The 22,605-nt window shown below is 39.9% G+C and overlaps 1 protein-coding gene across 3 annotated transcripts in view; it reads left to right on the forward strand.

Annotated features, from left to right (window-relative positions):
- The window catches only part of LOC119734831 (mannosylglucosyl-3-phosphoglycerate phosphatase-like), a 66,944-nt gene that overhangs the window by 33,369 nt on the left and 10,970 nt on the right, over positions 1–22,605 (forward strand). For all 3 annotated transcript variants that reach the window (XM_038208405.1, XM_038208407.1, XM_038208406.1), the window contains exons 4-12: positions 540–626; positions 1,278–1,417; positions 3,182–3,307; positions 8,425–8,547; positions 9,569–9,737; positions 15,212–15,307; positions 16,586–16,753; positions 18,205–18,377; positions 21,265–21,467. In XM_038208405.1, the coding sequence (XP_038064333.1) occupies positions 540–626; positions 1,278–1,417; positions 3,182–3,307; positions 8,425–8,547; positions 9,569–9,737; positions 15,212–15,307; positions 16,586–16,753; positions 18,205–18,377; positions 21,265–21,467 (1,285 nt within the window). The remainder of the gene's footprint in view (positions 1–539; positions 627–1,277; positions 1,418–3,181; positions 3,308–8,424; positions 8,548–9,568; positions 9,738–15,211; positions 15,308–16,585; positions 16,754–18,204; positions 18,378–21,264; positions 21,468–22,605) is intronic.

Here is a 22,605-nt window from a genome sequence, read left to right on the forward strand (position 1 = left end):
TTTAGTGCCATTACTATCTTTAAACCAAGTATGCTTTTCAACAATAATTTTGTCAGTTACTTTTTTGATACTCTACCTTTAAATCCTGCCTGTGTAACTTCGCAATCTCCCCTTACTACTGGATCCCTTTTCAACCTATTTCTATTCAACCTGATCTTAACAAAATAGAGTTGGACTTACAATAGTTGGACTTACAGTAGAACTTCACTGTAGCAAACACAGTGCAGTCCAGAAAAGATTGTTTGAAAAGGCAGTGGTTCATTAAGGCATTTTTAGGCTTCTGATAATTCTTCTCAGTAAAGGAACTTAAACTTTTGGAACCGAAGGAGATGTTTATTGGGTACAGCAGCGGTATTCTACAGTACCATCAGAAATACACATATTTGTACAAGGGTTAAAAAAGGGACTTCCTTTTCATGTAGAAGTTTCACTCAGGCAGGTATCTATAATATCTTAATTAGACAATTTTTCTCTGACAATACTGTCTGAAGCATTTGTTTATTCGTTTGTCTTTGTTTTCTTTTCTGTGATTTTCACAGTGAGCAGTGTGACACGAGGTCGGCACATGGTTCCTATTCTGAATGCACTCAAGGTGAACACGGCGGTGTATGGCAACCATGATTTCGGTAATCTATTATAATTTCCTGTTTGAACACCATCAAGTAATTTATTGTGATAGTGTAAAATCTTTGTCGGTCCTCATCAAGTGTAAACTGCACAAGGTGTAATAAAAATAACAAGTATGACCTTTGAAGTGATTGATTTGAAATGAAATTTTTGGACTGGAGTTTTTCAAGTTTTTTTCCCATTATGCAAAGTTGCAGTCTAAGGCCCCCAAAAAAAATATTCGGTCTCTGGTCAGACCAAAATTCTGGGATTGACGCGGGGACGCAGCTTCTTTTTTTTTTTTTGCTTTTTTTTTTTTCTTCAAGCTTGGATTGTACAGACAAGGTGGGGTACTATTTTGCTTTTTTGGTGTCCTCATGTACATTGGTGTCCTCCATAATTTGCCTTGGTGCTCCCGATCATTTGCCTTGGTGCAATTTCCCATTCCTTGGTGCTCTTTGGTAAAAAAAATGGAGCGGGTACGGCAATAGAGGGCGCTGTTGGAGCTACCGCGGAACATTTTGGAGAGAAAAAAAGATTGACGCGCATGATTAAAATCGACGTGCACGCTGACCAGAGACCGACTTATTTTTTTTTGGGCCTTACAAGCACTATTTTCCACCATGCAAAAATCTGAACTCCTCACAAACTCTGCGTATTTTCCTCCAAAGACTTTGGAGTGGATGAGCTGGAGGACATTGTGCGGGATACCAACTTCCCCTGGATGATCAGTAACGTCATTGATAACTTCACCGGTCAACAGTTGGCAGATGGCCTGGTCACACGGACTGTCACATGTCAGGGCAAAAAGGTAGACCTTGTTTATCCGATCATTGTATGAAAGTACGACCGAAAGGCATTGATTGTACACCAAATTTGTAGTTTACACATATGTGTAATTTGATTTAAAGTTGTATACACCGTGCTTTTCCCAAAAAATGGGTTTTTTTCTCCTAAAAAAATTCCAGTTTGTATAAAAAAACCCTACTTTTTTGCTTCAGATTTTGGGCGTGAGCAACCCTATGAATAATGGCTTTCTTTTTGCCCACAAATGAACCTGCCCTGCGAGAGCAGAATTATAGTCTGGCAGTTGATATCTTGATTTTTTTTGGAAGAAATAATTCAATAAGTAAATATTGGTGGATTTTTGCTAAATGTCTCATTTGAAAGTGAATAACTTTTATGCCGCTAGGAAAATAGCAATCAAGAAGAGCAAATCTATTTTTCGAGGTGGTACTCGAAAAAAGCATGGGGGATGCATCTTTAAAGAGTGTACATAATGTTCATTAAGTTATTAAATAGGATTTACACAGTTTAATGCATATTACTTTGTCCATCAAAATGTTTGATGTCTTTTACCCTTGCTCATGATGATGGGCCAGTGTAACCGTAAAGTATATCATTGCAGCTATCCCAAAAGTAACAAGTTATATTTGTATCTTAAAATTAATGTGGCCTGACGTTGCGAACTTAGCAAGTTCTTCTTCAGAGGCTAAAACAGAAATGACAGAGGTACATACATTTACATGGGGGTGCACACAAACATGCAGGGCTGAAAGAAGAAACACAAAAGGAGGATTAGGTGTGAAAGGTGTGGAAAGATGCAGGGGAGGGTGGATGAGAGAACAAAGAAACAAAGGGAGATGGCAAACCACAGGGGGTCTTGTGTGAACAGGGGAGGGACCAGAAAGGGGAAGGATCAAAGGTCACAGGGAGTGGGAACGGACGGCGAACTGAGTCCTTGCGATGGCCAAGAGATTCAATGCCCTGCAAAATCATATCAGAAATGGAGTGGTTAGGCAGGTTGAAGTGATGACCAACAGGGGTGTCTAGTTTCTTGGTGTTGACCGTTGACCGGTGGGCATAGAAACGCTTCTTGAGCCTAACCACTCCATTTCTGATATGATTTTGCAGGGCATTGAATCTCTTGGCCATCGCAAGGACTCAGTTCGCCTCAGCAGAGAGAAAGTGTGGATGAATCGTCTTCGAACTATTCAACCACATGGTCTCAACATCCAACTTGGAAATGATTAATCCTTTTCTTCCTCCATTGTCTTCTGTTACAGATAATCCATCTGGTCTTCCTTGTTTGTGTTTACCCATCTTCCCCCATCTTTCATCCCTTTCCACCTCAATACTGTCCCCCCCCCCCCCCCCACATCATCCCTTCACTCTCACACTCTTTTGTCCGTTCCCACTCCCTGTGACCTTTGATCCTTCCCCTTTCTGGTCCCTCCCCTGTTCACACAAGACCCCCTGTGGTTTGCCATCTCCCTTTGTTTCTTTGTTCTCTCATCCACCCTCCCCTGCATCTTTCCACACCTTTCACACCTAATCCTCCTTTTGTGTTTCTTCTTTCAGCCCTGCATGTTTGTGTGCACCCCCATGTAAATGTATGTACCTCTGTCATTTCTGTTTTAGCCTCTGAAGAAGAACTTGCTAAGTTCGCAACGTCAGGCCACATTAATTTTAAGATTTATATATTTCAGGTCCATCCAGTCAGTAAGCAGTTTGCAGCAGTTTTACTTTTTTTCAAGTTATATTTGTAATAGAAAACTCCTTCGAAAAATTTCAGATCGGCTTGATGGGTCTCGTGGAGGAAGAGTGGCTGGTTACCTTGGCAACCATTGACCGGGAAAACCTGACCTACTTGGACTTTGTGGAGCAAGGCAAGAAGCTGGCCCAAGAACTCAAACAACAGGTGAAGATAGAATAGACCTTCTTGATTCTTCCTTGCTTATAAAAGTATTCTGCCAAGTTTTTAGTACTCGTACTCAGTAATCATACTCAAGTACAACTCAGGTACTTTTTTATATTTTTTTTTGTTTAGAGTACTTGTACTCGCACTCCTACTTGAATATCAAAATAGGACTTTTGAAAGCCTCTCTGAACTAAGTGTAAGAGATATATGTGCTGCTATCAAGCTTAATAAGCCATTTGTCAAGAATTTTCATTTGGAGATTCAGGCCAACATAATAGTGAGGTATCTTAGTGAAAAAATCGTGACACGGTGGACAAAAGCACCATTTTTTCACCAAAGCATCTCCATGGTATACCTTTTCGAAAGAAAAACGGACGCAAAAAATTGGATGATGGGAAGGGCATGTATGACGTCATTATGACGTCATCAGCTAGTTATTACATAAAATATATATAAATTGATAATATCTTCTGAACTATAAACATCACAACAACAAAAGTCGCATCAAATGAAAGGGAACAACAAGATCTTTCATTTGAGTGGTATGTCAGGGGCATGGAATGTAGTAAAGGGTGGTATTTGGGGCAAAAAAACCCCACTTTTTTGGTCAAACAACCTGATTTTTGGCTAAAATCATGTATTTTTGTTTGGCACCTTGTTTAACATGCAAACCGTATGTGTTATTGTGAGATTTTGTTTTTAAGTCGGAGAAAAAGGTTCAAATTCTATGCCAAAAGAGTTTTTGCAATTGATTATTATATTTTGTAATAGATTATTAGTATCTTAAATGCTTAAACTTGTTCCTTAGATAGGTGGAAAAACCGCAGTTACCAAAAGGAAAGTTATCACCATGTTAGGGTATGGGCCAAAATGGGACTTAAGATTTCCTGTATTACCTTGATAAGGCCCAAAAAATAGTTCTGCTTCCCATTACATGGAATTTGAAAACAGGGTTGGTAGGTAAGGATTTTTGTGTGTGTGTACACTCATATATGGAGGCGTCTGCGTGTAGTCAAGGGTGAAAGGGAGAAATTGATTGTTTTGGGTTCTTTTTTTTAAATTTTTCCCATAAAACAAATTAGGGTAGGGGCTGTCAGAATAGGGTAGGTAGGGAAACCGGAAGCAGAACAGTTTACTATCATTTTTTGGGCCTAATACATAGTTAAGTTACCAGCAAATAGATGGTATGCATTACTTTTATCAATGCATGTCCAGTTTGAGGAGACTTTTGAATCAAGACCTCCAACAAATCATGCATAGGCCTACGTTCTTTTTATATATCGAAAGTAAAAAAGCTTAAAGTGTTGTGCAACAGCCCACAAATAAAAGCTTACCACTTTGTATTCATTATGTTCAAATTGACTATCTGATTGTTGAAACCAATGCATTTAGTGGTGAGACTCCTTTTTGCGTTTTAAAGTGCCTGAAAATGTAAAGTTGTCGTGGATTCGCCCATAAACAATCAGAATAAGTCAGGAGTAAGCCTAATCCATTTGGGGTCAAATCGGTTAGGATGTGCTGGGGTGAAATGGAGAAATGAGCAGCCCTATCTCCACTGAAGTACTCCATTGCATAGCACAGCGTCTCAACATTATCATCTTCCAATAAAATTCTAAGGACCAGTTCTACGAGGAACTCAACACCACCATCAGAGGTATCCCTGTCGTAGAACAACTGTACCTCCTTGGCGAATTCAACGCCCGAGTGGGATCTGACCACAACTCCTGGCCCAGCTACATCGCTCACTTTGGCATTGGCAAGCTAACTGAGAATGGGCAGAGGCTGCAGAAGCACCTCAGATCCCGTCACTGGCTTCAGCTTCATCTCATCATCACAGGAAGACCCTCACGAAACTGCGTTCTCATCACACGCAGAACTGACTGTAATACAGGCCACTCCCAAATAAACAGATCCACCGCTCGAAGCAAAAAAGACACCCATACTTCAAACATCGCCAGGACGTCAATCCCAGATCTGTGCAACACGAGGAATCTCCCTCTTCAGTATCGTTAAGAATGCCTTCGCCCTTGTTGTGCTGAACAGATTGCAGCTGCTAGCTGAACGCATATACCCTGAGAGGCAGTGCGGTTTCAGAGCTGAAAGATTAAAGATCGACATTATCTTCTCCATTGTCTTCGACTTACGGCAGCTCCAGGAGAAGTGCCGAGAGCAGCGACGGCCGATGTACTGACCGCCGACCTAGCCGATGAAGCCCTTTAACCTTCGTCAGTAGAAAAGGTTTCTTCAGGCTACTGCAGAAGATTGGATGTCCAAGTCATCAAAAACATTCAACTCCATTACCTTATCAGCATCGGACATATGATGCACAACAGCGAGCACCGCCGAGCACTGGATGTGATCTGTTCGGATCATCTCTAGCAACATGTCTGCAACGAGGTTAACACAAACTCGAGTGCAAATACCTTACCAGTTCGTTGAAGAAACGAACCCTCCCAATGAAGGCATATAATGTTTCCGGAATCATCTGCCATGGTTCGATACACCTTATGGGTATACCAGCAGAATGACTGGCAACGTGAGAAGTTCCAAGTGGTCAATGTGCCAGGACCAGCTATCAATGGGCTCCCTACTATATGAGCCGCACGTACCCTACAAGCCGCACCCTACACTTGGTCAAAATCTACACTGGCACACTGCCCCGTAAGCCTCAGGCCCCCACAGGAACCAAAGGGCTGACCACTACCACTCCGGTGAGAGACATTCAAGACCTGAAGTACCGGCTCCCAACGCAGTTGGATACTTTCGACGACTTAGATACGCGCTCTCTTACACCTCAAGCCAGATACTCAGTCCCACATAAATCCGCCACATAGGTGCAGCTTTCAAGTCAAACCAAAACCGCAGGCCAAGCTAAAAAAGACTGAGAAAGGCTGGGTCATACGAAAAGTCTTCCATCACACGGACGGATACAGCTCTATCACAGCAACTGCCAAAAAAGACGGCCCGTTCAGGATGTGTCCGGATCCCAAGCAACGAAACACATAATGTTTTCTAAAAATCCCCACTCTCGAGGAGCTCAAGCCAGAATTTGCACTGGAAAGGTTCTCCTCCAAGCTAGACGTCAAAAGCAGGGTATTGGTCTGCTCATCTAGGGCAGTCTGAAAAACTGACAACATACAATTTGGTTGTTAACAGCTTTCGTCGCCCATTCATCGGCTTATCAGTAAGCCAAGATAATAGTCCCAAAAAATATGATGGCAAAATAAGCTAGATGCCTTGATGCGTTGGAACAATCACCGTGACGACATTGCAGTATTCGGTCTCCCTTGAAGAGCATGACGAGCGGCCGAATGTCTCATCGCCCTGATGGAAACTGCTGGTTCCTTAGCATAGTCAACAATGTCTCACACTACACCCCAAATTGCGCAGACAAAGTTGCTCCCTTCAGCGATCTTCTTCGAAAAGATGTACAATTTCTCTGGGAAGAGGACCATCAAGCTTCTTTTACAACCCTTAAACACTCCATCTCAACTCAGTCCTGGCTACGATTCTCCGACACACAGGTATAGAAACCATCCTCAAAGTAGATGAATCTGAAAGAGGATTGGGCAACACCCAGGAAGGTAAACCCATCGCATTTTCCTCAAAGAGCCTATAGATCCTCTTCCCAGAGCATATTCTCGAATATCGAGAGGGAAGCCGTGGCACTGCTGCAACTTCATTCGGCTCAATCTTCATTGATGTCACTGACCATTAAAACCATTGGTTACGATCTGGCCCAAAATCCTAGCCAGTACACCACACCGCTTGCAGCGTCTTAAAGCTACAAGGATACAACTTCGACGATATCTACAAACCTGGTGCTATGATGGTGATCGCAGATGCACCCGGCAGATTGCCTAACCCCTCCAAGCTCGACAACGAGACATGTGATGAATCTGTAACTTAGATACTCTGGGATGGGCATCCGACTGTAACTTATGTTACATTTTTTTGTCCGCCTATCTTATCTTTGGAATAAGTTTAAACATTAAAAAAAACAATAATCAATTACGAAAACTCACTTGGCATAGTATTTGAACCATTCTTTCTGACTTAAGACCAAACCTCACAATACCACTTACGGCTGTATGTTTAAACAAGGTGCCAAAATGATTACCCCAAATCCATGATTTGAGCACCAATTTATTTATTTTTTACCAAAAAAGGGCTTTTTGGCAAAAAAAACCCACCCTGTACTACATTCCATCCCACTGACATACCACTCAAATGAAAGATCTTGTTGTTCCCTTTAATTTGATACCACATTTGTTGTTGTCATGCTTGTCGTTCTAAAGATATTATCAATTTATATGTTTTTCATGTAATAATTAGCTGATGACGTCATAATGACATCATACATGTTTCGATAAAATAGCAACCGCTGGCAAGGTTTTTGCAATGTTTGCAACGACATTATCAACTACGCGTCGAGTGGAAAGAAATCGCTCATATCCCATGTGCATGTGAAACACCCAAAGCACATCAAAGCATGGCAAATACGGCGAGGTATTATGAAAATGCATGGTTCTCAACTTTGAGTACAGAAGAAACTTTATATTAAGTACAAGAGTACATTTTAACAAATGAAGGAAAATCTTCTTAAAATTAAAACAAATTCTGCTCCAAAATTTCAGGGGAAAGTGCCCAGTAATCGCCACAGATTGCACCACAGAGCATCTACAATCAAAAAATTTTCGGGGCCCTTAAGCGGGCCCCCGACTCCACGCCGTAATTGCTTCACACTCGCCGGAGTCTGCACGTCATGCATAAAGTTTTCAGGTTTCTTTGTCACAGACCAATCACACCCCTGATTTATAGATTCAATGACAAGGCTTTATGATATACAGAGACTAGAACAAAATTTACTAAACACAAGAACAAATATTTAATACATCTCTTTGTTCGGGAGTTTAGACTGGAAGTGACTGTTCTATTAAAGCTTTGTGTTTTCTGTGTAAATAATTCATTGCGCATCATTAACCTTTGTCAAACGAGTTTGCAACTGGGGTTGCTTGTAAGTATTTCCTATACATTGTGGTACTTTATATCAAAATGATGACTTTTATGCACATAAGCGAGCTCTTTGTGTATTTCTGTGTTCTAACCTTCTGCAGGGAGCTGACTACGTGATAGCACTGACTCACATGAGGATGCCTAATGACGTACGGCTGGCCGACAACGTGGACGACGTTGATTTGATCCTTGGTGGGCACGACCACGATTACGAACTCATGGAGGTAACCATGGCAACCATCGTTACACTTGTCACATTTGTGAGGCTGCTAAATGCCTAATGGAAGCAATACATTAGGGCCAATTTTGTTAGTGATGCCCTCTCCATACGAATTATCTAGGGCAATAGATATTTCAGTTTGGACTCTGAAGCTACTTTTGGAAATTTGGAATAAACTGACAGTTAAATTTGGGTGGACCTTGATCTTTTGTTCTCAGAGTTTTACTTATCTGCAGCTGCAAAGGAGTCTTCGAAAAATGTCTGCGACAGGAAACTTTTTAATTTAGACTTTGCGGAAAGAAGGAATGTGACTTATGATAATTATAACTTGGATACCGTGTAGCACATCATTGGAATTGAGGCACAACACGTTGCACAGTATGTTTATGCACATGATGCAGCCTGGACTCAGCTTTCACATCTGTCGAAAAAAGCATAAGGAATCAGAGCCTTTTTATTCTTTTCTTACAGAGTAAGTCACAACATTTGTCTTTTTGACTTATTGGTCTAAAGCAGAATAAATAATTCAAATAGTTTTCATTCAGGCTTTTTGAAAAAATGAAAAAGGCCCCCCCCCCTTTTCTCCCCAAGATGGTAGATTTTCCAACATGGGGGATGGGTTCTTCCATATTTACCCGACTCTTTTGCTGATATAAAATTATGACCAAAGGAGCTGTCGCCCTTTTTACATACATGTAGCTAAAATTTTGTTGGAAACAAATGAAAATGTATAAATAAAACAATATTTGTGCAAACTATATTTTAGAAAATATATTACAAATGTTTGAATTACAAAAACCCAAAAAACAAGGTATGCGGGAAAAAGGAAGTGGGCGGGGACAAAAAAACTGGTTTATTTTTTTACTTGGCCTAACATAAAACCAAACTACTGTTGGCTGCGTATGATATGGGACATTTGTGTCTTTTTGAAACTCTCGGGAATGCGCGGCAGCCCCTGCTATTCCTCAGGAAAAGTCATTGCTTCATTTTGAATCAGATTGTACTGTAAATTTGTTTTCTTGCAGCGGAACGGGAAGTTCATCGTAAAGAGCGGCACAGACTTCAGGACCCTGTCCCAACTGCAGCTGACCTTTTCTGATTTTGGCCAAACCAGGGTGAAGGTGGAACGCATCGACGTCACGTCTGAGGTGCTCGAGGACGCGGAGGTGAAGGAAATCATCACCAATTACAAGAGTAAGTTGCCTATCGGCCAAAAAGTATGCAACGTAAAAAGTCTGTCCTTGGCATGAGATGACTGAGAATATTTCTATTTTCCCCTGGATGGGATGCATTTTCGTTATACTCCTGTGTGGCAATGGCATACCCAAATGGGGGGGGGGGGGGGGGGGGGGGGGGCAGAGGGGGCCATGGCCATCATTGTTCCCTATGCCTTAACAATAAATTTATGACAAATAAAAAAAGGTGTTATCCTCAAAAAAACAAATCCCCACCGTAGTACCTGTACCCGTACGTACAAATAGGCTGATATCCATGCTATCATGCATACGAACGTATGCATTCTCTACAAAGAACGCGCAGCACGATGTACTGTGCAGTGTCACTGCCAGTGTGATCCACATGTACGTGTCACACACAATACTCTTTGGACCACACAATTTACGGTCAAGGGTTGTGCTTTAGTATAAACAATTTGCCTTCGTTCCCTTTCCTTTCAAAATTACAAATGATACTTTAATTACTTGGAGTCGGATACATTTTCTTGTTTGAAAATGAGTTCTTCAACATCACCATATAATTACCGTAAAGTATTTACTCAAAAAACGATGTATAACTCTGAAGAAATGTTTTTAGTAGCACCCCTGAAACTATAAATGAATCTGTCCAAAAAATTTCGGCACTGGCTTGATTTTTCGAAGGGAGTCGCAATCTGAAAAAAAATTGAACTCAAGTGGCTGTCAAAAGAAAATCTGAGAAGTTTGGTACTAATTAAAAGGGACATGTTCGTTCTCAGGAAAAAACAATCAGCCATTTTTGTCACAAAACCCTTTAGTGTTGCAGACATGCTCTGACCACTATGCTCTGACATGACGGAACGTAGTGTGTTGTTTTCTCAAGTGCACGCAGGTATTTTTTTGGACTCAAGATCATAGTTCAGTGGTAGGGTATAGCTAGGTAGCAATTCCCAATATCACTGATGTTTATTCTCAGCTTGAGCAGCGTCATCTACAATTGAGTTATTTTTTTACATTAAAAAGTGACAATGCTTCCTGCAAATTGTGATGTAACATGTGCAAATTACAATCGCCGATGATTTACTTTCTGTTGATGTCAGACGATAGAAGAACACATGCATGTACATGTATCTTTCACATTTTGTCTTGCCGCCGATCTGCTGATGGTTTTGCGTACAGTAAACCTGAACCTAAGGTTAGGCGCGAAAATTGAAATTGGACTGAATAATAATACCAAGAAAATTTTGGGAAATTTTTCATGGAAAACGTTAATTTTTGTGGTCATGACATGGCTAAACACTAGTGTTAAGCTGTTGAGTTTGACTGTTATTGCTCTTTTGTTTGAGTTTTTTTTGGATTAAATTACACTGATTTCAAATGTATCGGCGACACTGATGTATTGTTTCAATCCATGAGAAGCAAGCACATACAAAAACTGAGAAGGGTTTGCAGCTGATGGATTGTCCATGTGTATGTTGAAGTCCCCAGTAATGAATAATGATGATTGCACAAAAAGGTAGGTTTCGATAAATGGAGCAAACTCATCAAGAAATGCACTGACAGGAAACCCTGGTGGCTGGTAGATGATCACAAGATGAATAGAAGTCTCTGTGCCGGCCAGTTCCGCTTGCAGAACTTCAAAAGTAGAAAACTTCCTGCAATTCTTCTTGATTGTAATCTTGATTGAATTCTTGCATAGTAGGCCAACACCTCCTCCACGTTTACTGGCACGTGGTATATGATGGAAGGAGTATCCATCAGGAGTTAAATCAGCGATAACAGCTGGGTCATTCGGAGTAAGCCAAGTCTCGGAAATTCCTTCCACATCCAAACCCTTATCCAGCACAAACTCAACGAACTCATCAGCCTTGTTTTTGATTGATCGAGCATTCAACATGCAGAACGTGGCAACTTTCGACTGGTTGTATTTACTGACATGACTGGTATGTATCTGAATCAGATTCGTGCAAGTGCATACATTCCGACAACTATGGAGTAGTGAGGCACGGTTTCCAACTGTAACAGGAATCATGTCACAGTTCACTAGCAAGGAACTACTAGGATGAAAAACTATCTCTGAGTCTGTTGATGAATGAAAGCACAAATAGTTGTGCCGCAATTGCTGTGGTGAATAAGTCAATGTGCCACTGAATGATACAAGCTGACACAAAACAGTCACAAAAATCTCGGTATAGAACGGCAATACACTGGCAAAATGCATCATACCTTAATCTATGACGACTCACAAGGCTAAAAACAAGTCCAAAAAAGCAGGATGGTGTACACGCAACATGATAAAAACGGATTTTTTACATTCAAACTGGAGACAAATTAAAAACCCAGCAGCCATGTTCAACAGCGCCCTCTTTTTAACAAACCGAAAGCACGTCCCACGAAAAGGTACCGAGCGGAAAAAGTACGGCAGGCCGGCCGGCCATATGCGTGAGTGAAAGCTCACGGTCTCTTCGATGCTGCTTTCGACCAGCCGTACCGGTACGTGATACTGGTGCTGCTGCATGCGCTGTATTCCCGGCCCCATGCAGACCACACCATTTGTGGTAATAAAGGGGTGTACTTTCTTGGGAACAATAATTACCAATATTTCCACTGTTTTAAAAAAGAAAAAAGACAACTAATACTTTTTTATGGAGTTCGAAACATTTCTTTATTCGATAATCAGTTGTTCAACGTTACAATATATTTTTTTTCTTGAAGTGTATTCAAGAAACGATGTAAAACTCAAAACAGGGGCTAAATTACCCCTTACGAAATTAATGGATGCGTCCATAAAAATGTCAGCATCGTGGTGACTGTTTTTGAAGAAATTTACGATCGAAACTTGAATTTTTGACCTTACTTCTCATTAGTAATAATAACAATTTGATAACTTTTGTTGTAAAAACGGACCTGTTTATTCTTAGGACAAAACAAATCAGCATCTGTTGCCACAAAGCAAGATTTGTAGTGCTCCAGTCAGACGACACATGGTGGGTTGCATACTCTCTCAAGTGCTGCGGGAATACGTTGTCATTCGCAAGCCGGCGCAGGCTGCCAGGCCATGCTCTAACTTTTAAGGCCGGGGACGTACGGGCCAGCCAGCAGCAATTCCTGGTGTTTATTTCTCATCACAAATTTCCATATTTGTTTGTAAGAGTAGGCCTACTGACTGTAAATGATTTGATATAACTTTTGTGGCCCTTGTTATAGTTTCATAGTGTAAATGGAACTGGTTCAGAGCATTTTGACTAGAATTTGGAAGCCTTAAAAAAAATTGAAACCGCTGCGGTCGGTGCGGCTTATATGCCAGTGCCAGTGCGGCTTATACGCCGACTTCAAATCTTAATTTGCAGATTTTTGCGTGCTGCGGCTTATACGCCGCGCGGTTTATATTCCAAAAATTACGGTAATCCCTTTTCCAAAAGTAAATTTTATTAAAAATATGGAGATGGAAAAACATGGTTCTCAACTTTGATTAATATGAAACTTTATAAGAGTAAGAGTAAACCAATGAAATGAACTCTCCAGAGTCTCCTTATAATCTTTATAATCTTATAATCTTGCGAAAAAAAGGCAGGGGAAAGTGGCCAGGAATCACCTTATCACAGAGCATCTAGAATCCAAAATTTTCCAGGGCCTGCTTCACGCTGTAAGGGCTTCATGCTGTGCGCTTGCCTTAGTCCTTGACGAACAAATTCCCCCATGCAATTATTTCACCCTGTCTAGGACACTGATTAAGAATACATGTGGAACAACGATTAACGCGCAGGTCTGCACAAAATTATGGGACTACAAAGCATCAGTATTATATTGCATGTAACTCGCACTGTTGAATATTTAAACAGCTTCCGCAAAATTCATTCATCGACTATAATCTGTTGCCATGGCATGATGAACAATATCGCTTCAATATTAAAGTGCCCATGCAATGTAATTTTTTTAATGCAATCCTTAAAAATGTAACTTTGTGTCCCATTTTAACCTTATTTTGATTTTCGTTTTGGCATTTTCAAGAGTGTTTTGGTGCCTTTTTTTGTTTTTATGCTGATGCAAATTTCCATATTCATGAGTAAAACTGTGATGTCATTCCGGGCAGAAAACTCAATGCTACAGCTATTTCAGCACAAAATGTTGCCAGAATTTTGGATATATTGCTGTCGCAAAATTTCTTTTCTTTGGTGATTCGTTATTGTGTCAGAACATGGCAGTAAGCCAATAGGCAACCTTTCTCACAAATGTTTTCAGTGAACAAATTTTGGGTTCACAATTTGAACAGCAAACCCCTAATAAACTGCTTCCTGAAATAACATTACAGCAAAATCACTCTCAGTTGTCCGTTAAAGCATAGAATTTTAAAAAATGTTTAAAGAAGTGCTCTTTTCACTTAAATAACTAAAAAAGGGATGTCAAATAGTTTTCATGCATTTAAGAGGAGTAGAAAATTAAACAAAATGTATTCCTAAGAAAATGTCATCACACGGACCCTTTAAATGATTAAACGCACAAACCATACACAAAGGGGTTTGTTAAGGTTGGCCGGACTTGGCCCCCCTTGTTTTAAAATTCCTGGCTACGCCTGTGCTAGGTGGAGAGAAACAAGTGGAGGCGAAGTGGCTTGCCTGCAGGATGCAACATGTGGCCCCAAGCTTGACTGGGATTCCTGACCTTCTGATCTTAAGTCACACAGCTTAACAACGAGGCCTATGCCCAAAAGGGAACTGGCATGCATAGTCAATACGGCTAGCTCAATGACGGCCATCTATGTACGAAAACTGCAACTACGTACACATTGTGCAGTGTTGAAAATGTTCCTAACACGCACGCTTGTTGCTCGTCATGTGTTCGAAATACGACGCAGCTGTTGTGCGTTGTGCAAGTTGAAGCTCAAAATGCTGATGCACGTGGATTGTCTGTAGGAAATGACGTCATTTGAACGAGGCCTATTATGAGCTATTAATGCAGAGTTTCAAATTCAAACACACTTACATCATTTTACATCACATCACATATTACATCACACTTACATCACTTACAGTCATGCAACAAACAGTTGGGAAAATGTCAAACGTCTGTTTTTAAATTCACCTCTGAACATGTTGTGTACAGGGATGAAGGAAACTTGGTCTTCAATTGAACAATATACTTTTTCTCCTGTGATTTCAGGGATATTTAACGACTTGCACATTGTTGAGATTCTGTGTTAAAGATGTTGCATTCTGCCATTCTTATATAGGCCTATAACATTTTTTTCAAAAAACAGATGTTATGCAGAGATTCAGATTTTGTTTACACTGGAATACATTTTTTCTTACTGACCATACAGGTTGACATAAAGGTGAAAGTTGTATTACTACTTTAAAGATCAATAGTACTTTTAAATACTACAGACTTTTAAATACTGTTAGATGGGTGAAAAATATTAAGCTGGCTTTCACACTGTTTTTTTTAAGAATGTTCTTATTTTACCCCTCAAACCAGAAATTCTTGGCACAGAGTTAGAAGGCACACTAGGCAACATTGAGGTGGACTTGGACGCCAGATTCGCTTCAATCCGAACCCAGGAAACTAACTTAGGTAATAAACAGGTGCTTGATAATGGATTACAAGTCATTGTAAGTCCATCACAAGTCATCCAACTCAAAAGCTATTCAAATGAAGTGGGTCAAAGGCATTCATTTGTTATTTTTATCCCCCTGTTTCTTGTGACTGGACTTGTGAATGGTCTTTTGAATACCTATGACAGCACTTGTGATATACATGTGATCCATTACAAGACTTCGACGACAGCACGGGTAATAAGCCAGTTGATATTTCAGCTGTGCTAGTACAATTTTTCGTTTTGGGTTTTTACAATATCCCACTTGCATGCAAAACTGTAGTAGGTACGAATGGAATTAAAGTGAATGTACAGCATATGCTTTTGTTGTAATTTTCAGAAATACATGTAAATGGATTTGGAGGATTAGTATGTTAAAGCAAATATTCTTAAACTGACTTTGTTTCATGTTTTGGGTTCTTAGATGTTGTAAAAACCAAAAAAAACAATCCTGTTCGTGTAGTCTGGTTCCCTGACCCCACTTAAGGTAAAACAAAGCAATTAATAGACGTTGGGGAATTATAAGGTCAGAGAATCAGTCTAGCTGACTTGTACCCCTTCACAGGTGAGTAATCAATTGCAAGGAAAATGCGGAATAAATTATGAAAAATTAGGAGCAGTTTAAAAAAAAAGCCAGTTTTCTCCAACGCTGGTCGGCTGACCAGCGTTGGGAATTGATACAAAAATACGACTTTACTTAAAAATGTCAGCACACCAAGAGCCACGATTGTACGGGATGCTTTAGACTGTCATTCCCCAACAGTCCAGTAAAGAATTTCGTGGTAACTTGATCATTTTGTTTTTGATGTTTGCTAATGTTGTATCTTCCCTTTAAAGAAACAGTTCTTGTACGTGTACAAATGTGAGTGCAAAATTTCCCCCTCCAAAAAAACCCCCCATTGTACAGCATAAGGATGCTATGTGTGTTCCAATGTTTGTGCACAGCAAGTGTCCATCTTTTCTTTGCTTGCGTGAAAGAATGCGAAATGAGGATTCAGTAATTACCATGTACCCATAGACTTCTTTGCAAAGTTGAAAACATGAAATCTTGTTTAGCATATGTGCAATGTCGTATAATTATAATTTACAAAATCTGCCAGAAATCAAAAGAAACGCAAATGCCCGTCAGAACATTTGCAGTATTTAGGAAACGTACACTGAAAATTCAGTATTCCTACATGTATACTGGGAATTTAGAGAATGTTGGAACTTTGCATCTGAGGGTTGAAATGGTCACTGTTTTCTTTCTATTATAGGGAACTTTGTGACTGACATAATGCTGGCCTCCACCAATGCCGATGTAGCATTGCTGAATTCAGGGACTTTCCGGTCCGACATGATCCACCCAGCTGGCTGGTTTAAGAAGAAAGACCTGACGTGTCTCCTGCCAATGGTTGACTCGTTGGTTGTGCTTCAATTAACTGGTAATTACAGCATTTAAGAAAGAAATTGAAAAGATTTGGAAGATTGATCTTGGTTTTGTTTTACTTCAAGTTGCAAAACACATCACTGCAGTATAAGTACTCCGTATGTTATTTTAGGGATCTCGCGGCCTGAAAAAAAACCTGGACAATTCATGGAATTTTACTTTCAATTTTCGGGTCTGGAGAAGTCATAGAAATTTGTAAAAATGACAGAAGTCTTGGAAAAGTCATGGAATTTTCATAATTTAGCATCGGAAATCTGAATTTTGTACCTGACAAAATGCGACAACATTGGCTAATGCTAGCATTTTGACTTCAATTTATTTTGCCCCGTGAACAAGTTTTACAGTTGTGATGTGCATTTTGATGAACGATGTTGTGGATTTTCGTAATGTGGTCATGGAAAAGTCATGGAATTTTATTTTCCTAAAGGAGCAGGAGTCCTGTTACATGCTTCCACAAAAATAACGAAGTTCTCAGGTGCATTGCATAATTTTGCTTAGACCCCCTTTGAAAAAAATTCTCCAAAGTTAACTCATGTTTAAGGTGTAAACAATTAAGGTAAAAACAATTGTTGACTGCTGTGATGTGGGATATGACGGTTTGAACACCCAGAGGCACATATTCGCCGAGGGTGCTATGCGTCCCAAGGAGGTTAAAAACGACATATCCCACATTACAGTAGTCAAAAATTGTTTTGTTATATCATGCCAATAACTCTAAAAGATACATGGTTGTAGCCTACTGTATGAGAAGTAAATATTAAATCACTGAGATGCAACCTTTGATAACTGAAGGTTTGATGTCCTGCTGGACACGAGACTAAGCGTTTGACGTTGCAGTTCTCATTGCGCAGAGCTAGTGCGCTGCCAGGTTCCACATGCGGGCGCAACGCGCAATGAAAGCAATGTGATATCACCCTCAGTGTGTGACATGCATTTTTATTGTCCAGACACGTGGCCGTCCTAGACCAATGAAATTACAGTATCCAAGCACGATATAACAATAACATTTCATCAAAGATATAACGTCAGTTGATGCCAGATAACTATACCATATAACTCTATCAGATACATCAGACATATACAACTCTTTCTGCCTTTTACATTGATGTCAAAACCTTAGTGTTAATTTTTGTGACATTTCTGTCAGTTTGTGAGAGCTTTTGCTCAGTTTTTTTTTATAAAAAGTGCAGTTCCATTATTTGGGTTTTTTCCCCAAACTTTTATATCTGTATGTGCTTCGATAGCTACACGTTCAGAAATTTAGTTAGCAAATTCAAAGACGAGTCTGACGTATATTTGTAAGGAAATAATACAGTTTGGTTTGGTTTTTCACCTAGTATAAATGCATGTAGAACTTTGGTTGTGGCAATGTTGTTTTTGGAATTGTATGTTATTCCATCAGGAAAATGACCCATGTTGATCATAACTAATGTTTTGTGAATGCAGGCATTCAGCTGTGGCAAGCTCTAGAGAACGGCGTCTCCCAACATCCTAAGAAAGATGGCCGCTTCCCTCAAGTAGGAGGAATGAAGTTTGGATTTAACCCCGAGGCTTCCCCAGGCTGTCGAGTGGATCCTTACTCCATTAGTGTCGGGGGTCAGCCTGTTTCTCCAAGTAAGGTAAGTACCAGGATCATTTGCATTTTTCCCAAATATGGTACTGGTACTTAACACACTGTCATTTTATAGCAAAATCAAGAAGTGTTCATGTAGGTGATTTCCAACAATCACTCAATTAACTGATCGTTGGGAATAAAGAATTTTATTTTATGAAGAAATCATGTTTCGTAATCAAAAGGTTGTGCATGGTTTTTTCACTGTTTTCTCGAAAGGTGTAATATCCACTGAGCTGAACTTCAACAGTTTAGGGTTTGCACAATCTTCATTCTATAAATTTGTGGTACACTTTGTGTCCCTGTTGCATCTGTCATCTAAAATTGTTACCCCTCAGCCGAGAGGCTCGAGGGGTATTGTCAACGCCTACGGCGTCCGTCCGTCCGTATGTCTGATGTTCCTTTCAGGACACATCACCCCACTATTTTCACAATAGAAAAACATCACCCCAGAAGAGAATCTTTAGAAAAAGGGATAATGGGAACACAATGCTATCACCCCACAATTCCGTCTGGCTGGAACGTCCGTCCGTCCGTCCGTCCGTCCGGGCAGCTTAGTTTCTGGATGATAACTTGAGTTAGAAATGTTGTTTGGGATTGTAACTTCGGTAGGGGGTTGCCCTTGGAAGTAGGTAAATTGGGATTGGTTTTGGGGTCAAAAGGTCAAAAGTCAAGGTCACCGTGGTGAGTTAAACGTAAATGGTTTCCGGATGATAACTTGAGTTAGAAATGAGATTTTAATGTCTAACTTTGGTAGGGGGTTGCCCTTGGGAGTAGGTAAGTTGGGATTGGTTTTGGGGTCAAAAGGTCAAAGGTCAAGGTCACTGTGGTGAGTTAAAGGTAAATGGTTTCCGGATGATAACTTCAGTTAGAAATGAGATTTTGGTGTCTAACTTTGGTAGGGGGTTGCCCTTGGGAGTAGGCAAGTTGGGATTGGTTTTGGGTCAAAGGTCAAGGTCACTGTGGTGAGCTAAAGGTAAATAGTTTCTGGATGATAACCTGAATTAGAAATGAGATTTTGGTGTCTTACTTTGGTAGTGGATTGCCCTTGGAGTAGCAAGTTGGGATAGGTTTTGGGGTCAAAGGTCAAAGGTCAAGGTCACTGTGGTGAGTTAATAGTTTCTGCATGGAATGTCAGTTTGCCCTTTTCGACAAACTTCGGCTGAGGGGTTTCAACAGCAACGCTGTTATTTTATAATTCTGATGCACTCCTTATTAATGCAGTGGTCCTCCAAAAGTGGTCGTTAATTGCAAACTACCTACCCAACAAATAAAAAATCATTTGAAGTCATTGGTGATGATGTTTGAATGGCAAATTACAAAATAAACAGTTAACAGGGACAGAAATATGCACACTTTAAATCCTTTATTTATAGAATGACACATACGAAAATACATCAGTTTTTTATACGTTGATGAAATCTTTACACCCATAATAGTCAGGTGGCTTAGATCTAATTTTCGTCAAGATCGTGACCGACTGGTCCAAAGCACCAAACTTGGCAGATAGATTCTTATGGACCTAGAGAAGATATTTAGAAGGGGTGACACCTGAAATTATTTTTGGAAGGGTGCCTAATTTGCATAATTTGTTAATACCTGCGTGTAATATATTTATTCCCATATGGGGGTATATTTAAAAAAAAACAAAATTGAAAAGTGTATTTTGGGGATTCTATATCTTTACTTAAATAACATTTTCCAAAGCATAAAGTGACTGAATAATTATGAGGATATAGAAACGATCCAAAATGGCTACTATAATGCCCTAAAGTTGCGCGCATTTACCTTGTCTCCAGATATCATCAATTAGTCTTGCCAAACATCAGCATTGATGAACTTCAAATTCACCGAATGGCTTACTGGCACAGTTACCCTATTAAAACCTTATGTAAAATCATGTGAACAATGATAACATTGTGATATTTAGCCCAGAAAACAAATAACTGGAAAAAAAAACGAGGAGTCCATAAATTGGGCTAACAAGTAGGTGAAGGGTTGCCTAACATGGAAGACTGGAACAAGTTCAAGGAAAGTCCCAAAATTATTGTTGAGAAAACGTTTTGGCGTAGACAAAATTATTGTGAACAACAATAATCTCTTATTTGGGGGGATTTCTTTGAACTTGTTCAAGTCCCCACATTACCCTTCCCGTAGTAGCCCAATTTACAGACACCACATTTTATCCCCTTTTTTGGTCTTTTGGGCTAAACACCAAGATGTTATCAATTTTCACATGATTTCCACTTATTTTTGTTAGGGTAACTATGCCAGTAAGTAACTTTGTGAATTTGAAGCTCATCAATTCCCACGTTTGGCGAGACTAGTTGATGATATCTAAGGAAAAGGTAAATGTGCGTAACTTTAGGGTACAATAATAGCAATTTTGGTTCTTTACTATGTCCTCCTAATTATTCAGTCACTTATATGCTTTACAAAACGTTATTGAAGTAAGAATATGCAAGTAGAATCACCAAAATACACTTTTCAAAAAAAATAAAAAATAAAAATATACCCGAATATGGGAATAAATATATTACACGGCAGGGATTAACGATTTATGCAAATTAGGCACCCTTCCCAAAAGAATTTCAGGTGTCACCCCTTCTAAATATCTTCTCTAGCGCTATAAGAATCTTTCTGCCAAGTTTGGTGCTTTGGCCCAGTCGGTCACAATTCCGACCATATGCCACCTGACTGTAAGGGTTAACCCTTTGTCGGACAGGGTTGTCGAAATGTTATAACCTGAGCATTAAATCAAAAAAATGTGTGCACCAAGGGTTTAACAGAACAGACCCATTTTAAACAATGTGTCAGTATTATAACTTTACTGCCCTTTTTAAGAGTGAAGAACTTTTATCAAAAATTAAGTAGTATTGTTTTTCCATGTACAGATTTATAGATTGTGTACCAAAGACTATATAGCCCAAGGTAAAGATGGTTATGATGTCCTCCGAGCCTGCAAGCATCTGTCGTCCAGAGAGGAGGGTCCCATCCTGTCTACCATCGTCCAGAATCACTTCATGTCCATCCACATAGTCAAGGGTCTCAAGCCCTGCCGTTCAGGCCATAGGCAGAGCCTGATTAGTCTCAATAGGTAAGGGCACTTGGTCAAATTCTTTTAGGCTGTTTGTCTCCTGTGAAAAAAATATTAGCTTGGGATGTCGCCTCTTGAAGACAGTACAGGTCCATCTCAATTCGTATCCCGGACGGGTTCTGAACAAGTTGCAGGTAAAATCATTCACTTGGCAAGAATTGAAGCTCTGTGTGTCCGGGACATGTTCCAGGAAAATGTTCATTAGCAAACTACTTGACTCACCAATACTGATAACTACCTTGCAGGAAGATTGCGGGGAAGTTGTTCAGAATCCTTAAATTTATACCCAATTAAATGTCTGCAATTTTTCCGGAACTCATCCCGGACGGATATGAATTGATATGCGCCCTAAGTCTTTTGAAAACATTGGCACTAATCATTCTGTAGACAAAGAGTTATTTGGGATGGGGAGAAGTGGTGTTTTTGTTTGTTTGGGGGGAGGGAGAGATAGCCTGGAATGGTCTCCAACATGGTCAACGTTCAAGCTTCATGATTTCTAAAGCAGGCTGTCTTTCATTAATTAGTGCCTTTTGCAATTTTGTGTATGGTAATCATTTGACTTTGAGGAAAATTAATTATTTGATCTGATGCGTTAGTCTTCTTCAAAGGGAATGTATGTACCTGAAATGACAATTGTGGATGCACATTAATTTGTTAAATGTGTTGACTCTGCCTTGCTAAAGATATGAATATTGCTGGTAAAAATCAATGCAAAAATATTTACTCGCAAATTTGATGGCACTAAATTTTGTGTTTGTTAAGCTGACATATATGGCTTATCAGTGGGCTCACTAGATCGTAGCTAATTATAGGGCTGTGCATTGGAACCGGGTTCCCGAGTACCTGACCGTTGATGGCAGGATCTGGTTCCAGATTATGGGATCGTGTACCACAATTTATAATTTGATACCACAGTTGAGGTTGTGATGTTCTGCAGTTCTGAAGATATACATTTTCCATTTTTAAGCCGTGTCCACTGTCTCATGGAATTGCCTAGTGAACTCTATAGTTCAAGAGTTGAGGTAGTTGTAGGTCTCATTCAAATGACGTCATTTCCTACAGACATCCATGTGCATTGGCATTTTGAGCGTCAACTTGCATAACGTGCATCGGCTGCGTCATATTTCAAACACATTTC

Source organism: Patiria miniata, unplaced genomic scaffold (assembly GCF_015706575.1).
Source record: "Patiria miniata isolate m_02_andy unplaced genomic scaffold, ASM1570657v1 HiC_scaffold_28, whole genome shotgun sequence".
NCBI classification, from domain to species: Eukaryota; Metazoa; Echinodermata; class Asteroidea; order Valvatida; family Asterinidae; genus Patiria; species Patiria miniata.